Here is a 15,164-nt window from a genome sequence, read left to right as displayed (position 1 = left end):
CAGTGGGCTAAGCAGCTGCATGTTTTAGGTACTGAATCACAAACTCCTTGTACTTACTCAGCTCCTTCCCAGCTGGGCCAGAGTCTCTGGGCCTCATCAAGTTCCTGGCCAGGCTGACCATGGTGTGCCTCCCTGGAGGAGTTGAGGCTTGCATTCTGACCCAAGATGGATCCCTGGTAAGTACTTGGGTCTTGCTTCCTTGGAATTTGTTTCTGGAAAGGGAGTAATATTTACAGTTGAGCATGTGGGGGAAAGTGCATGTGGGGAATGCTGGAGACAGATTGAACTGGGGTCCCAGCAAGCTACTCCACTCCCAGGAATGGGGTATGGTCAGGCCCTGTTTTTGCAGCACTGGTCTCAGAGGAAAGGACAGTGATGCTGACACTGGCAGGGCAAGGCCAGGCTACACAGGCTAGGGGACAGCTGCATCGCCCCCGGGGCAGCTTCCCAGAAGAGCTTTCAGGTCTAACTAGGAAGAGCCTGTGGGTCCTTAGGATCCCAGCCAGACCATGCTTTCCTGTACCATCTCCCAATGGGAAGATCACGCCATGTCCTGAGGGTACTGCCCATGCTCAGGATGAGACGTGAGAAGTGATGGCTGTAGATTTTAAGAAGCAAACCGACAGGTTGTGGTCAAAGAAAAACTTAGTGCAACAGTATCAGTAGTGGGTTGATGGTTCCCAGGATGCATGGGGACAAGCGGGCAGGACCTGCTGAACACGAGGTCAGCCTCACTGGGGAAGGGGGTATATGGGTGCTATCTCTGACCCCCAGGCCCTTCTGGAGGTGGGGTAGGATCCAGCCCTGTAGTTACCATGGGAAGAGCTTACAAAAGTGACCTTCTGCAGGAGGAAGCTTACCTTGGATTGGGACGTAGATGGGTGCCAAGCAGCAGAGAGAAATGGCACCCTACCCCTGGTCTTTCTGGGGCCCCCATGGTCCCAAACCCTCCCCTAACCACCCAGGGGCCGGCAGCATCTACCCCTTGGGGTGCATCTGTGTCACGTCAATTGGAGGGGCTGCCACAGGACAAGGGTGGGTAGGTGGTAGGTGCTCCCCTGTGCCTGCCTCATCTGGCCTGGGTTACCCATTGGTGAGGCTCTCTAGGCTTGGTCGTGGGGGGGGCGGGGTGGACGGGGTTGCAGCAGGACAGCTGAAGCCACTGCCACTTCTTCCGTGCTGGGACAGCTGTGATTCGCGGTGCCCAGCGGTCCCAGAACACAGACCCCAACCAGTGGTGAGGAAGCCACAGCCTAATGGATGCACCTCACCGCTGCGCCTTCTTCTCAGACAGCTCTCCATCATGCTCATGCTGGTGCAGTTGAACCCGCTCGTCCAAAGGTCATGAAGAACTGGAGCCCTTCGAGAAGCAGGAGCAGCCGGAGCAGCTGAGCCCGGCCAAACTGCTGCTGCTGAGCAGGAACAGGGGCCACTGGGCCGACTGGCTCCAGGTGTACCCGTGAGGCCAGCCATGCGTCCTGGCGGTCAGCAAAGCTCCACGTTGTTGGGGTGCCAACTGTCACCATTTCCCCATGAGGCGGCCACAGACGAACCCCGCCCCCCATGCAGGGAGTCAAATGCGGGAGGGGCGGGAGTGAGGGGCTGCATTTGCGGGAAAGCCAGGATCCCAGAGTTCCACTAGTAAAGAAAGAGAAGCGCGCGGCCGCCGCCGTTTCCCGGCGCGCTGAGCGCATGCGTGTCATGCAAGCTGAGCGCCCGTAGTACGTAGTACGTCCCGCGGAACTACAGCTCGCAGAGCGCCGGTCCACGCTGCCGAGCCGAGAACCCGGACGTCTCAGAGGCAAGGAAATAAACCCCTGTCCCTTGTCTGTCCCTCTCTTCATTTTCTGAGTAGTGCCTTCAGACGGCCAAAAATTGTTAATTTTGACAAAGGTTAATTTATCATTTTTTTCCTTTAAGTTTTGTGTATTTTCTGTTCTATGAAAGAAATATTTGCTAACCTAAGGTCACATGCTTTTTCCCCAAGTTTTCTTTTAGATATTTCTGATTTTAGCTCTTATATACAAATCTATATAATACGTTTGAAATTACTTTTTATATGTGTCATGATGTAGGAGTGAAGGTTATTTATTTTTTTCCACATGAGTATACGGTTACTTCCGTATCCTTTGTTGGAAAGACCATACTTTTCCCATTGAATTATCTTGTCACTTTAATAAAATCAAATTGAATCCATATATGTGTGGGTCACCACGTGGGCCCATGCAAACACTCCTTTCTGTCCCAATAACTTACATATTTAATATCTATGCTTGTGACAATACCATACTGTCCTGATTACAGTATAACAATGTACTGCAACTCCTTAACTTTGTTTTTTAATTTTAAAATTTATGTTGCCTTTTGTAATGTCAATTTTTTTATTTATAAATATTGGGAATAAGCTAGTCAGGTTCTTTAAAAGGGCTGCTGAGATTTTGTTTGGGATAATGTTAAATCTATAAATCACTTTGGGGAGAATTATCACTTTAACAAAACCGAGTCTTACAACTCATGAAAAGAATGTAGTTTGCCATTTGCTTAGGCCTTCCTTAATTATTTTCAGTAATATTTTGTAGATTTTAGTGTATAGGACTTGCATGCCTTTGCTTAAATTATTCTTATTTTCTTTTAATGATACTATGAATGGTTAAAAACCATTAATTATAATTTATTTTGGAATACTTCAAGTATATATAAATAAATTAATTGTTGTAAATTGATTTCCTATTCTACAAATTTACTAAATCTATTTAGTTAATTCTAGTAGAATTTTGTAATTGTTTTAGTATTTTCTACATATACAGTAATGCATTTTGAATATAGTTTTTTTAAAACTCCTTTTCCAATAAGTTTACCATTTATTTATTTATTTTTGCCTCATTCTTGTGTTATTGTAACATATTTATATTAGCTTCCTTGAAGTCTTTTACTGCTAAATTCAAAATCTGAGTCTTCTTGAAATTAAGTTTTTATTTATTGGTTTTTCCTGCTGAAGGTGGGGCAGAGTTTTCTGTTATTTTGCATGTCCAGTAATTTTATATTTTTATTATTTTCTTATTCAGATATAATGGACATATTACATTGTGTAAGCTTATGGTGTGCAATATCTTGGTTTGATACATTTATATATTGCAATACAATTATCACCATAGCGTTAGCTAACACCTCTAACATGTCACATAATTATAACTTTTTTGGTGATGAGAACAATTAAATTCTAGTCTCTCAGAAACTTTGAAGTTTATAATACAGTATCGTTGACTATAATCACTATGCTGTGCATTACATCTCAGAGACATTTATCTACTTACTAGTTGCAAGGGAGATGTTGTTTAAGGGTAGTACTTTTGTTTAAAACTTTGGGCATTTTATATAGTTGGTTGCTGCTTTTTAGTAGACAATATACTTATTAATATTTAAGATTTGCCTGCACAGTTGCTGTTGTTATTGTTTTTGCCTGACTCTGTATGTCTCTCTTGTACACAAGTAGTTTAGTTTCTGTGTAATATGATTTGTTATTTTCAATATTCACATGTTGGATTTTTGTTCCCAATTATCTATAATGATAATTATCTGTCTCTCATAATGTTCATTTCTTTGTCCTTTCTTTTCCATTCTAAGAGCTTTTCTTCAAACTTGCTCAACAACTGATTAGTTGTTTTAGTGGTTTATTGCATTTTTTTGTTGTTTCTTTTGTTTTGTTCTTTGTTTTTGTGTTGATTGGATTAATTCTGCTCTTTACTCTTTTTAGTATAGATTTGAATAGATTTGTCATTTCCATGACATTTTTCCTTATTTCTTCTATTGAGTATTTAATATTTTCTTGCTTTTTAATATTAGCCAGCTTTCTCCTGGTGATTTTAGATGTTATGCATTGAAGCCACATTCTTGTTATCTATTAAAGAAAAAAGACTACAAGATTATCCAATAATAGGGAGTAGGGAGTACCTGTTTACCTTTCAGCCTCCTAACAAGGTTTTTTTCTTTTTTTAAAATTTTTATTGGAGTATAGTTGCTTTGCAATGTTGTGTTAGTTTCCACTGTACAGCAAAGTGAATCAGCTATAATGTTTACATATATCCCCTCTTTTTTGGATTTCCTTCCCAGTTAGGTCACCACAGACCATTGAGTAGAGTTCCCTGTGCTATACAGTAGGTTCTCATTAGTTATCTATTTTATACATAGTATCAATAGTGTATATATGTCAATCCCAATCTCCCAGTTCATCCCACCCCCTCCCTTTTCCCCTAGCATCCATATGTTTGTTCTTTACATCTGTGTCTCTATTTCTGCTTTGTAAATAAGATTGTCTATACCAATTTTTTCAGATTCCACATATATGCGTTAATATACGATATTTATTTCTCTCTTTCAGACCTACTTCACTCTGTATGTGATAGTCTCTAGGTTCATCCACGTCTATACAAAGGACCCAGTTTCGTTCCTTTTTATGGCTGAGTCGTATTCCATTGTATACATGTACCACATCTTCTTTATCCATTCCTCTGTTGATGGACATTTAGGTTGTCTCCATGTCCTGGTTATTGTAAATAGTGCTGCAGTGAATGTTGGGGTACATGTGTCTTTTTGAATTATGGTTTCCTCTGGGCTTTTTAACTTTGTTTTTCAATTCTCCAGCTAGAAACGAACTCAAGAAATGCCAAACTTCTAGCACAGCTCCTTGATTTTAGCACTTTTTAAACATTCTTTTCTACTGGTGTCTTCCTTTTATTCTGTTTGCCTGGCTTTCAAGTTCTTAAAGCTTTTGTGGGTACACAAAGTCATAATTCTCTTCCACTTCATGACTGGACATCTCTAAATATACAATGCTACCACCAGTCAGTTCCTAATTTCAGCGTGGGACTTGTGATATTTACAACTACCTACCCTACTTTTAAAATACACTGTTAATGTGGAGAATATGGAATTTCAGAGGTTGAAGGGAGAGGTCATCTTAACTTACAAGTCAATTCCCTATGTGAGGAAGTAAATGTCTGCCATCTTCTCTGAGCATTCTGTGCCCCAAGTTTCTGGGTCAGCAGATGGTGGGTAATAGATATAAGAATGAAACAACTTTCTAACTTTTTCCTTAGTGTCTTCTCATGAAGCAATTGTGGTACGTGCCGTAAGTTCAATTTCTGTTAGGTTTTTCAGATTTGGATGCCATATCTTATCATTAATTAGAGATTCCCCCTCATATTCTGTCAATTTGTTTGCCAGTCTTTCTTTTTCCAAGTTGCTGAGAGTTTTCATTTTTCTATATATCCATGCATAAAAAATTTGGAAACTCTACAGTGGTGAATGCTCAGCCATTTGTCATTTTGATCTAGGTGTGTCTAGAGATACATTTGAAAGCTTTATCATGATTGAACCGTATCTATTCCTTTTGACAGAAGAGTCTCCTTGATTTTATTTTGTGAGGTTATGTGGGGAAGCTGTGCTATAAATCCTTCATCCTCTTCTTGTTCTTTCATAAGCCATCTTTACTCAGTAAAACTTTGATTTCAGAGTTTTTGAAGTCTATTTCCAAAAATCTTGCTACCAAGACTGCATCCAAAGAGATTATAAGAACTGGATTCATACTTTTGACAAGATTTCAAGCAGTTTATAACATTTAAAACAAGACATTTTACCTCAATGTGTTCTGTTGCATTGTGGAGGAAGGGGTATAAATTAAAGATGTAAATTACTGTGATTTTTAAAATTAAGTAGTAGCTAAAGAGTAATTACTAGTTTTAGTAATTATTATGTTGATTTCTGTGTTCTCTGCAAGGTTTTAGATTTGATTAAGGATGGGTAGCTCTTCTCATCAGTGATTCATTTGTGCTAGCAATAAATAATTATTCCATTAACTATTAGTATGGTGTTAATTTATGCAGATTAAAATTTGATATCTTTTGCGTTTGTTACTTAGAGCTTGCTGTAAGACATGACGAATAAGGTTAGGAGGCTCAAGGTCTCCTTTTGTTTTCTTCAGTTATTGCTTGTATGAGTCTGAGCAGGTACCTTTATTTTTCTAATACAAATTCTGCATCTTAGAATGCTGATAGAATACCTGCATTGCCTTTTTCATGTCTCCCACCCCTAGGATTGAATATGGTAGTATATGAGATAAATTTAGGCTATAGAGTGATATCAAAACGGATGTCATTACCATAAGTACTATTAACCATCCAGTTTATAGAATGATTCTGGATACACACTTACTCATTAGATATGTGGAGAAGTGTATCTAACTGCAGTTAAATCCTTACAATATCCTCCCAAATGACACCCTTGATTTCAGTCACTCGCATGCCATTTCACCTTAGACCATTCCCTCACTGTTCATTTTTTATGTTTCTTCTTATTGCCAGTAGAAAAACTTTAAAATGTCTCAGCATGGCAAGTTGAGTACTTCATAAGATTTCTTCTTATAAGTTCATATAATCTTATCTCTTGCTATTGAACCCTCTTCTTCTGCTATTCTTTACGTATTTTGTATTTTGTAGGTACCAAACTGCTTGTTAACACCTGGGCATGCCAGGGTCTTTCTTGACTTGTCTTTACTCACAGCCTTCAATATCACTGAAGTAACCTAACTTTTTTGTTTGTCCATGCAAATCCAGGGTCAAATATTACCCTATCTGGGACTCATGCTACACTTGCTAAAGGCAAATTTAAATGCTAACTCTATAGAGCCCGCTAATCATTGTGTTTAAACCTGTATATATTCTCCTAAATGTACCTAGTTGTGTTGTTAATTGTGTGTTCCATCTATCATTAAGTAATGAAAGCTTTGAGAGCAGGAACCAGTTGTTCTCAAATTTGACATAAATGCAGAGTACTTTTCTGGCAAATAAACGAGTTAAAATCGTGTACATTCATATAGTTGAATGATACTAAGCAGGTAATTTAACTTTATCTCAGTTTGCACATTTATAAAATTGAGATTATAACGTGCAGGGAAAAAGCTTGTTCATGCAATTAAATGGTATCATTTATGTTATTATTATTATTTTTAGTATTTTTTAAACCTGTTGGTCACAGTATTCATTTGCTTCTCCTACCACACTGTATTCAGCACTCTGCTCAGATATACGATAAGTATTTGTTGAAAAAAATTCTCAGAAGTTTGACTATATGCCTCTTTAGCTGTGTTTTACAATATCACTTGCTGAAAGGTGTATACTCACTGCTCTAATAGACTCATAAAATGGACTACACTTCAAGGACATTTATAGTTAGGTACTGGTCTTACATTTCAATTAGGAATTGGCTTGCTGATAAAATATTTAAAGCAAGAAGAACTTGATATTAAATTTTACTTTAGGTAGTAACCAAGTTAAACACTGCATCTAAGTAAAAGTAATACTCTAATTACTGTGGAATTGCTATAAGCACTTGGTGACACTCTTGCTATTGTATTCTCATCAGGCATGACCTTCCATTCTGCAAAGTCTTCAAAATACTGAATGAACTGGCCATTCATTGATTATACCTTCATACTAATGCAGTGTAACATTTCACATGCAATTAGGACACATTACTTTGAAGAATAAAGTGGCAGAATGAATCTCACTGGGCTGTTAAAAGCCAAGAACACTGCACAAAGTATTGGATTATTTGATGTTAAAATGTGTACATGTTTTATTGGTATTGCCTACTTTCTTTTTCAGACTTTTAAGATATATGTTAATTAGGCAATGTGAAAAGCCATAATAGAAAGTTCCTGAATAAAAAGGGAACCGCAGAAAGGATTACTGTGCTAGGAGTCAGGATGTCTGATTTAGATTTAGCTGTGCTACTGGCTAAATGTTTTCCTAAGAGGTACTTCACCCTTATGAGCCTCAGTGTCTCTGTGAGTCAAAAGAGAATTGACTTGTAACTTCAATAATGATTATCTTTGTAATCATTAAAACTTTTGTAATAGAGAGACATTAAATATATCTATTATGTATACCTTTATATTTATGTCTTTATGTGTAGATAGCTGTATCTATCTCTTTATCACATGTATCCCTATGTATGTATACCTAAATACAGATATGTTTGCATTTCCATTTGCGTGCATAGATGTAATATAGCTTAACAGTGTTTAATACAGAGCATCACTATATTCTATAATTTTATTTTTGGAACATAATACACAGTTTATTCTCCAATTAGACCATTTTGAGGATAATAATAAAGAATCTTCGGTTTACAACACATAGAGACTTGAAAAAACACTCAGTGGTTTATTTGGAAAATGTGCTTGAGTGTTGTTAAACAAAAATTACATTACAATTTAAAAACACAAAACAAACCATCTAATTTAATTGAACTCAAGGGATGCAAGGATGTCCATCTAATTTACCATATCATTAAGTAGATAAAGGCTGTTGACTTATATAATTGGTAGTTGGTTTTTGTGTTTCAAAATGTACTTCAGTCATTACTTTCTGAACAAAGAATCTTTTACTTCAGTACTCTTAGCTATAGAACAATAATTACATTTCTCTGTTTACAATCATATGATATCTTGTATTAATAGAACATCTTGTGAGTAAACTTGGTGCAGTGTAGAACCCATAAGAGTGCATGCATCAGAAAATGCTCATTTCTGTTAAGTGTTTAAAAAGAACCCTCAAAAAGGGAGTCAACGAGTGCATGAATGCATAATTTATGAACTAAAACTCCAGTATGATGGGTTCCATACATTACTGGCATGTAGCTGAAAATTATAGACTCAGTTCTTAATTCAGTAACTTGTTATCTTTAGACTTTTTTTCAGAGCACAAAAAAGTTTTCTAAGTTCTTATCCTCAACTAACTTCATATCTTGATTTAGAGATAAAATGATGGAACTTAAAATATTAGTTAATACAAATGACCAATGTATTTGGGTGAAATTGGTGTGTCACAAACTTTAATATTCTTAGGGAATGCCTACGGATATTGATAAAATGCAGATTTCTGATTCAGTAAGTTTCAGTAAGTCTTCTAGATGATGACAAAGCACTTGGTCCCTGGCCCCGTACTCTGAGTAGCAAAGTATATGCTTTAAATGATGGCTAATCTACTCTGTATGTTAAAGGGGTTTATAAGAAAGAGAAAATTAAAACTGAAAGAATTTCAAAGGAAGAGAAATGTTCTCTTGAGGAAGGAACTTGTAATGTTACAGCAAATGTAAGGAGTAGCTAGCTATTTCCCAAAGAGATCCATGGTCATTTATGAAGTAACTATATCCTGAGTAAAAACATCTTTCAAGGGCTCTTGGATATAGAGTCTAGGGAGAAAACTAATATCAAGAGACTCAAAATACTGTCATAGTTGCCTTCTTACAATGGGATTATACAGAAGACCTGTGATTAGGATAAAGACTTGGTCCTGGTCCAAGGCCATGCCACAGCAGGTCTATTAGTTTACAGATCCAATCATTGGCTGTTTCACATATTCCTGAGTGTATAATTAGAGAAGATAGAGTTAGCAGAACACTAACATTGGGTCCCCTGACCTATGCAGTAAGAACTACTATCGGGGAAAAGGCAAATGGGAGTCTTTAAAGCTTCCCTCCTTTGACAGATTAATGAAACTGAAACAACATTGTATCACAGGTGCAATGACAGAAATTAGAACCACTCATAATATACAGACTTAAAGAATGCAGCACTGACTGTGCCCATCATATTTGCTTTTATTTTATCAGAATTACCTATGCAAAACCCTGATGAATTATGGCAGAAGATAATTAAACTTAAAGAGAAGTTGTGGTCCCAATTTGCTCTGCCTCACTTGATGTGGTATCTTTCTATAACCTATTATTACTGCCTCACTTGATTTGGTATCTTTTCTATGACATATTATTACAGCCTCTGGCACTTTGTAGTCAGCTGTTTATCTGATGAGTTCCTTCTTTTCAGTCCCATCAAGAAAGAACATCAGACTGTAGTTTTTAGTTTTGTCCTGGGGCAGAGTTAACTCTCTTGCTCTCTGTCCCTATATAGTTCAAATAAATATTTCTCATGTTGACATTCGACAGAACATCTACTGATGCACTATCCTGGTGACATTGTGTTACTAAGACTTGACAGATATTTCTGATACATGGTAAGACACCTGCATACCAGTGGTTGGAAGATAAACTTTCCTACTGTCTTTCATGATCAGTGAAAAATATAGAATGTGAGCATGCTGGAATAACTCCTCTAAAAAATGGGGTGGCAATATATTTCACTTTGAACCTCCAACAATTAAAAGAGGCACAGTGTTTGATCAGCTTCTTTTGAGTTTTGGAAAGATTGTATACAGTACTCTTTGGGAATACTCTTCTGATATATTTGCCATGTGACTCAGAAGGTTGTCATTTTTGAGAAGGCTCTGCAGCAGGTCCAGGCTGTGGTCCAAGAGGTATTTATGGAATATAAATATGCCTTGTGAAGTTCCTGACAAGTCGTGATAGGGTATCTCAGTGCAGACCTCTAGGTTCTGGAGGAAGGGTACATCCCTCCAGGCTTAACGTGTAGCCTCTTCAAAAGCATATTTAAAAATTTTTTCTTAATCATGGATAATGGAGCAACCATACCACTGTTAGTGGTCCTCTGTGTCCCTTCCCTTCGTCTGAGCAAATTACCCACATAGGACATCTCTCAGAGCCCTTCACATTAAGAGGACTCTACCTTTCTTAGAAGTCATTTTGACAATCATCTTGTGTTCATTCATGCTTCTTGAGGACCTCATCCCAATCTAATAGGTTAACAGTTATATCTTTCAAATATATAGTACTGCATGGTTTTCTCCACACTGATATTTTCATAAGAAACACTCCAGGAACTCAAATAACATGTTTATGTAATAGATTCCAAAACTCAGTATTATTTATAACAAATATTTTGCTTTAATAATAATCTTGGTGCTAGCATTATAATGTTTTCTTGATTAATATTGAACTTCGCAATTTGTAGAACAGCATGCTAATGATAGACATTTCTCAATTAATATTAGAGCATGCTGTCATATATTTAACACTACAACACTAATAAGCATGTTACTGTCCAAAAATGTTGTGGTAGGGATTTAGAAAAAATAAATAAATACTTGAAAAATTATGCAGACATGATATATTTTTTCACAACTAGTCAGGGAGTAGTAAGATTTCTTCCACTGAAATAACTGATTTTTTTTTCAAAGAAAGAATGAGAGAGAGACAGACAGGGAATGAATGAAAGCACTTGCAATAAGACTGAAGGCTTGGACTCTTGTTCCAGTTCTGCCATTTATTTTAGTCTTGGGCAAGTCACTTCACCTCTTTATGTCTTACAGGATTTTGTGTAGAATGAGAAAGAATACATAAAGTTCTTTTTAAATAATTAAATTAGATTATTACAATACTAAAGATACCTTTTAAAAGTGATATAATCCTTACAACCCAAAATGTGTAATGTGTGTGTGTGTGTATTCAAGTTTTTTGCCACCTGGATATAAATTTTTCATAGTTAAAATAAATCACATAATTCTGCTTTTAATTTTTGGTATGGCTTTATAGACTAATACATACATAACAAACCAGTATCTTTATTTGATTAGCTTGGAGTTGGAAGTGTGGTAATACAAAGGTGAGAAAATGAGGAGATGGCTGGTTATTTAAAAATACCACTTTAGTGTTTCAGTGATCACTTTGAAAATGAGTTAATCTCTGTAGTTTTCATATATTATAAAAATAAGGTAAAAAAGAAAACTAAATTTGTATTGCTATCACATTTAATTGAATTACCAGCAAAACCCAAAACAAATAAAAAGTACTTACATAATCATTACCAAATTAACATTAATTACCTCAGACACTGGTGTACTTTCTTCCAGGCTTAGGTGAACAACATAATGATTTTATAATATAAAGAAAATGTGCAAAGAAAATGGCCAAAGCTTTGGAGTCAAGCAACCTGATTTTCTCTCCCACCTATCTTACTTCCCAGTTATTTGATAAGGAACTAGTTTTTTAACTAATATTCACAATGCAAAGTAAGTGATGAATAGTTAGTTTGCTTGCTTACATTCAGTTACTTTTGTACAGACATCTATACTGCAACCTTGAAAAAGTACCTAAGCTTCTACCAGTTGGAATTTATGAAACATTAGATGATACATAAGCTCTTCATTTAGAATAAATGTAATAGAAGCCCAATTATCTTTTCTATTTGCCACTCCTTTGCTCTTTAGAGTGGATAAAAAATAAAGACAATATTCAAATACTACTGGCTTTGATTAAGATTGAAAATACTATTAAACACTTTTGTTATTTTTATTTATTAGGCTTTTATTTTCCTCAGATCTCATTCATGCTATATACTTTCTCTGAAAATGGAGCAAGATTTTGATGAAATTTCTTCAAATAAAGGACAGATTAAAGGTATCCATCAAATAGGCCTAAAACCTATACTGGGGGGCTGGGAGATGTTATATCTTTGGGCACTTTAGTTAACAGTGCCTGATTATGTTTAAAGGACCCATTACATGTTTAGCATATTTACACTTAGCTTCTGGGTAGTTTTTATATTGCCATTCTGTACATCCAGATACACACATATAAATTAATATGCATATTCACATCTGTACACATGCATTTATATATATATATATGCATTTTATATCTATATATGCCTCCATCTACATTTAAGTACTTGCATAAATTTAAATATATTTGAGTGGTCCCTTAATCATCTTTGCTTGGTAAAAAAAATTACCTATAATAACAGGATACGATGCTTATGAGTATGTTTAAAAGCTATTTGGTTTTGTGACATGTATATTCTGCGTGTTCCAAAATACCCCTCATTAAACATATAGTACTTTTCCATGTATGCATTCAGTATTATTTTTAATATGTCAATGTCCTTTCCCTGCATTCATTTTTTTCTAAATTCTGGAATATATTTATGGGATATAAATGCTTCATTTTAAATGCTAATTTAGTTTCAGATGTCAAGCTGCATCTTTGCAGATTGATTCATTCAGATATCTAGACAAAAGGCTTTTTCCTGTAATATTAGCCCCACATTGTTTTTAAAATGGACTACCTCAACGTGAAATAAAGTCCTGCTTGAGAAAAAGTGGAAACTGCTACACTCAGGGGAAAAAAAAATAAGAGTTGTAATATTTTCTTTTTAAAAATTGCATAGAATTTTACTTCATATATAAGTTTATATGGACGGTCTAAACAATTCCTTCTGATGTAAAAAAATCAGCTTTTAGTAACTATAATCTTTAGAAATTTAACATTGATCTCTCATGTCATCTCTTGCTCCTGAGTGTGCATATTATTTATACATATTAATATTAAACATGCTTAGCAATATTTATTTTAATCAAGGAGATTATCATATTCTTTACCCATTATTTATATATAATATAGAATCAGTTTTTTATAGCTGAATATTTTTCTAACCAATCTTTGCACTTATGATAATTAAATATCAAGGAATGTATAATGCCAATGGTAAACCTTTCTAATATTGCAATGAATTTTCACATTTAACTTTGAAATATATTTTTATGAAAATGTACATACCGTTGTTAGTTAAAAATGCATTATTTCATGCTGGAAAAAATAGTGTCTTGTTAATATTGTTGTTTTTATCCCTCTACCCCTGATCAGTTTTGATAGTTTTTAAACATTCCCCTGGTGTAGAGATATAAACACTTTTTATTTTTCCATTTCCCTATGGCAACTTATGCTGTCATATTAAGTATTTGAATTTCTATAAGTCCAATTCAATCCTAATGTAACAGACATATTTAATAGATTTTAATTAAATAATTAAAAAGTAACAGCATTCAGAATTTGAAAACTTTTCTCCTGATTTTTCTGATCTAATAAAATTGAATTTATAAAAACAATCATAAAACTTGGTTTTACTGGTAATGAAAATAAGATGCATGTTTAACATAAGTATTGTTTGAATAAGAATATGAATATCTGACCTAAGTGGTATATGTGAAGAAAATTATATTGAGCTTTAGGTCTTTATATACTGTCTTCTAATTTTTATATCCATTGCTTCTTTCCAAATACTATGCAGGGAGCTGTACCTTTGTACTCATAATAATTCTACCAAATGTAAAATAGATAGCTAGTGGGAAGCAGCCGCATAGCACAGGGAGATCAGCTCGGTGCTTTGTGACCACCTAGAGGGGTGGGATAGGGAGGGTGGGAGGGAGGGAGATGCAAGAGGGAAGAGATATGGGAACATATGTATATGTATAACTGATTCACTTTGTTTTAAAGCAGAAACTAACACACCATTGTAAAGCAATTATGCTTCAATAAAGATGTTAAAAAAATAATAATAATTCAACTGTGATACTCACTTCTGTGATATTCATTTTTTCCTTAATTAGGTATCTCTGAAATTGAAATTTTTCTTTGGCTTTGGATGCAATGATTCATTTCATACTATGTTTCAAGGACCATTCACCCATTTACTCATTTATTTAATATATAACTCTTAAGTAACTAATATGTGGAACACTATGCTCCCCCTATTGTAAGGAGATATAAAGATGACTTAGAAGCTGGATGTTACCTTCAAGCAGTGGATACCATATTTTAATAGAAAAATGTCGTGCTTTTATTTTAAAATCATAATACAATGTAGTGTATGATCAGTGCTATGAAATAAATAGGTTTGTTGATAAGATTAAATGAGGGGACATATGTAAAATGTGTCAAACAGTGCTAATAAATGTTAGGTAATGAAGCTGATGATGGTGTCTGTGCTGGTGGCGATGATCATGATTATCAGTGCAACTTGGTATGTGGCTTGAATTTGCCCAGCTCCTCATTCTTTTTTTTTTTTTTTTTTTAATTAAAACATTTTTTTCATAATACTCATTCTCCCACTCCAGCCAAGCTGGGCAAAAGTGGGAGTGCTCCATCCTACCACTGAATTTGGAGGATATGGAGTCATGGCAGTAATGCTGACCACAGAAGTAGGGTGAATTGCAGCAGCTATTCAAATTTAAGGGCCACTCATGAGTTCAGTATACCTATTTTATAAAACTGAATATTCTAAAACTATTTGTTAACTGAAAATGATATAAGACTCAATGGCTGAGAGCCTTGTGTACCCTTTAGCTTGTGCATTTATTCTTTTTCCTTTTTCTTTTTTTTTGTGGGTCTCATGCCCCCTTCACCCATTTGTC

At 35.5% G+C, this 15,164-nt stretch overlaps 1 protein-coding gene across 1 annotated transcript in view; it reads right to left on the bottom strand.

Annotated features, from left to right (window-relative positions):
• Positions 1 to 14,068, bottom strand: part of LOC309659142 (uncharacterized protein) — a 58,037-nt gene extending 43,969 nt beyond the window's left edge. Inside the window, exons 1-2 of the mRNA XM_082458464.1 lie at positions 1,267 to 14,068; positions 58 to 212 (exon numbers count right to left, since the gene is read on the bottom strand). Of these exons, the coding sequence (XP_082314590.1) occupies positions 58 to 212; positions 1,267 to 1,473 (362 nt within the window). The 5' untranslated portion in view covers positions 1,474 to 14,068. The remainder of the gene's footprint in view (positions 1 to 57; positions 213 to 1,266) is intronic.
• Positions 14,069 to 15,164: the final 1,096 nt, after the last annotated feature.

Source organism: Balaenoptera physalus (genome assembly GCF_965194825.1).
Source record: "Balaenoptera physalus genome assembly, chromosome: 4".
Lineage (NCBI taxonomy): Eukaryota > Metazoa > Chordata > Mammalia > Artiodactyla > Balaenopteridae > Balaenoptera > Balaenoptera physalus.
The sequence above is the reverse complement of the archived record's forward strand: the minus strand, read 5'-3'. Positions and strand labels throughout refer to the sequence as shown.